At 36.3% G+C, this 3838-nt stretch overlaps 1 protein-coding gene across 1 annotated transcript; it reads right to left on the bottom strand.

Moving 5' to 3' along the window:
* Nucleotides 1-391: 391 nt before the first annotated feature.
* On the bottom strand, nucleotides 392-3377 carry LOC109173433 (protein SRG1-like). The gene is made up of 3 exons (XM_019322663.1): nucleotides 3000-3377; nucleotides 1100-1672; nucleotides 392-735 (listed from the first exon to the last, which is right to left on the bottom strand). Exons 1-3 carry the CDS (start codon nucleotides 3237-3239, stop codon nucleotides 484-486), a joined length of 1065 nt encoding a protein of 354 aa, XP_019178208.1. The 5' UTR covers nucleotides 3240-3377; the 3' UTR covers nucleotides 392-483.
* Between the last annotated feature and the right edge of the window lie 461 nt (nucleotides 3378-3838).

Genomic DNA, 3838 nt, shown 5'->3' with positions numbered 1-3838 from the left:
TTAGAAAATCAAAGATTTCCAGCAATGACTTTACATAACTTAAAGGGTATCTCAAGTGGCAAAGGAACTTCTTTGTGGGGAAAAACTCCTGGGATAACCTGGCTGGATTCAATTCCTACAAGTGACAATTCTCCTTGGGCCAGCTCCACTGCCTCTCGAAACGAGCAAGACTTAGTCAGGTGGATCTGAACCGAACCGTTAAACAGACGTAGGATTATTAACTCTTCAGTAGTTACAACTCAATAATTCTTATCAAGAGAATAAAGACCCGGAACACTGTCCTAATCAATATTAAAACCCAATCAAACTCTTAAGATTAACTCTTCAATAGTCACAACTCCATAATTCTTATCAAGAGAATAACAAAATCTCTACCAAATTTAAAGTAATATATAAAATCCCACAACACCAATATATTATTTAAGCTTTGGGTAGACATGTCTGGACCATAAAGTTTAACCATTACTATACAAATTCAGGACATCATTCCATATTGATTCTCATATCATCTATATAAGATTTACCATCGAGCCTTCGACCAAAGAAACCTTTTAAGTAATCTGCAAGTATCACTTTCCGGAACTTTGGTGGATTTTGAGGGGTGATCAAACTAGGAGCAGGACACAATTCTGCATCCAGTCTGGGATTCAGAAATGTTGCAATTGATAGCCTTTCCTTTGCGGAGTTCACTACTGCTCGATGTTCAACGCTTCTGTAAATTCCATTACTCAGTATCTGCAATTAAATCAAAGAAAATATATTAATACAAGTCATAATGTTCTTTCATTGATTTTTCTATTTCTTTTTCATTCTTCTTCTCCTAAAAAGTTGAATCTCCAACCCTAAGGGCTTCCCATACCCCGACCTGATAGAGTCACACAGTAAGTTGAATCTCCAATACTAAGGGCTTCCCAGGCCCCGACTTGACAAAGTCACACAGTAACAAAGTGACTTAGCTGACAAAGCCAAATGCGGATCTATTCACTTTGGACATAATCGTCACACTGTCGTTGTCAAGTTTTGAACCTTGGTGTATCCACTAAATAATGCCTACTAAACCATTTAGCTTAGTCGGTGCGGGAAAAATATCAAGAATGACCTCCATAATATCCCCAATGTTGACGACAAAGGCATCAGGGAGTGGTTTAACAGGAACCCACATGCCATCTTTCTTGATCTGGAGACCTTCCATTTCGTTGAGCTGTAGCAGGATTGTAAGCCCAGTGGCATCAGAGTGAGGATTCAGTCCTATGACTTTGTCGGGTTGGAGACAACGTGGATAGTAATTCATCCTCATAGACTGCATCCCTTCCTCGAACAATCCTCGTACATGTTCCTGCTCAATCCCCAGAGCATTTGCCAAATTGTCAATAATTGTCAGGGCCAAATTTCTCAATTCTTCAGCATAAATTTCCACTGTCTCTCTGAATGGCAGAGGGAGATTTGGGAATAGATTTGATTTCCTCAAACAAGATGGGGAAGTGATGACATAAAACATATCGGACCAGTCAAGTTTTTGCTCCTCGGAATGTACAAAAGCATGTCCAAATCCTTGAAGATCTCCGGGCTCTTGCCAAAATCTCCTCTTCACTTCCATCGGGAGATTGAAGAAATCTTTTGTATCAGTTTTCACTTTTTCGATCAAGGAAGAACTCACCCCATGGTTTATTAGCTGCCACACAAATATTAAAATAAATTCTTCAATAATATCTTGATAGAATCAAACCCTTACCAATATGTATGTCAAAACCTATAAACTTTGTTTGGTCAAGCTATATCTCATAACCAAGATGTAACTTTATTTCTTTATCGCCTTGCTTGGTAACATAGTTAACTTATCAGTCAATTTTGACATATTTAATCACTATTAGCTATTTAGCTGTTTGACTTGGTTAAACATGCAATATAAATGTTTGATTAATTAGCTTTTTGTAACAATTTATTGCTCTAAAATATTAAAATTCGAAAAGTTGCTCAAAGCAAATTTTTTCTTTTAATAAGCTTTTTTGAAAAAGTCATTTTACATGTAATCAGTCATCAGCTAACAACTAATTTACCAAACATCTTTTTACAATCAATTAATGCTATCAACTACTTAAAAGTCAAAACCCACTAATCCAATCACCTAAGAGCTAATAGCTAACAACTAACAACTAACATCTAATCACCAAACACCCTCTATATCCCTTACATTTTCAATAGGCAGGGTGCTTAAACATGACCTTTCAGACATCTGCGCAACGATCTTTTAATTTCTCCACCTATTGGTGAACTTGTGGCCTTTCATGCATGGGCCTCTGCCCAACAGATCTATCGTTGTACAAAGATTGACCACACCAAATTCTACCTGGGGAATGATTGATCAGTCGTTATATTATAGACCGCGGTGCATGTGCACCGCGGTCAAAAACGACGCCGTTTCTTTAAATAAAGAAACGGCCCGCCGTTAGAGTTAACGGAGTCCGTTTGTTTGGTGTATTAAACACCAACTGACACTACAGCATATCCAAACCGACACTGCAGTTATATCAAAATGATACTGTAGTTATAGTGAAATGAAACTGTAGTGTATATAAACTGAAACTGAATAACATTTTACATATTTGAGTGTATATTGTACAATGAAGCTGTAATTATATCAAAAATGATCATGTAGTTGTGTTTTAATGAAACTATAGTGTATATAAAATAAAATTAAATAACATTTTCACATATTTGAGTCTATAAATATCGAATGAAACTATAGTTATATCGAAATGAAATTGTAGTTGTGTTCAACTGAAACTGCAGTGTATACAAAATGACACTGAATAACAGAGTTACTTTTTGCAAAAGGGTGCGAAACGACGGAAATAAACACTGTTAATTTTCATTTAAAAAAAAAAGACGCGCGGTGCATAATCGATTATGCACCGCGGTGCATAATATAATTTGCCTTGATTGATATGAGCTCTAAAAGCAAGATTCTACTGAAAACAGAACAAAGAATCAACACAAACCTGAAAAAATCCCCACTCTTTGCTTGCAGTATCCAGCTTCTTCAGCTCCTCGTTATCTCCTTTCAGCAAGTTTTCCATGCTAATCACTGGAATTTGGTTTTGTGCTGGAGCAGTAGGTTCTATATCATCACGAAGGTAGATCGGAGGGATGATTTCCGGTGATTCTTTGACCAATTCTTGAACACAAGGCACCGGGAAAGAGCCACCAAGTTCCAATTCCGGTGAAATATTTCTTGCCATGATAATGAAGGAAAACTTAAATTTAGTAGCTAGAAACTACTTGGTCTCCTTCTCCAAAAAGATCATACCAATATATTATAGTTCATAAAATTAATTTAATTTCCACCCGTACCCAGAATTATTCCCAATACTTCTTATATTATGCTTTCATATTATAAAAGGTGGTTACAACTTACAAGTCACCTATCATGTATTTTCCAAACACCATAATTTGGAAATATTTTATTCGGAGTTGGTCAAGTAAGCAGCCGAAAAACTGTCTTTAAAAAAAAAAAAATAATTAAAAAGGCATAGGCCGCATATTATATCCTATAATGTAAATGATATTGACACATTCAACGTATTCATAGAAATGTATTCTAACACGATTCAATCAAGATTAATGTCAAATGTTATTTTCTCGTTCTAATTTTATCTTATGCATTTATCTAATTAAAGTTGAATCATTCTTCCAAAAGGCTGAACCCTAACCCGACAGAACATTTGGGAGGATGTAAATGATAACTCAACTGAACATGAACCACAGAGCATTTGGGAGGGGATGTAACCCCCCTCACTTTGAGAGATTGCTCCCAGACTGCCGCTGGTGAGACTCGATC

This window comes from Ipomoea nil, unplaced genomic scaffold (genome assembly GCF_001879475.1).
Source record: "Ipomoea nil cultivar Tokyo-kokei standard unplaced genomic scaffold, Asagao_1.1 scaffold0480, whole genome shotgun sequence".
Taxonomy (NCBI): domain Eukaryota; kingdom Viridiplantae; phylum Streptophyta; class Magnoliopsida; order Solanales; family Convolvulaceae; genus Ipomoea; species Ipomoea nil.
The sequence above is the reverse complement of the archived record's forward strand: the minus strand, read 5'-3'. Positions and strand labels throughout refer to the sequence as shown.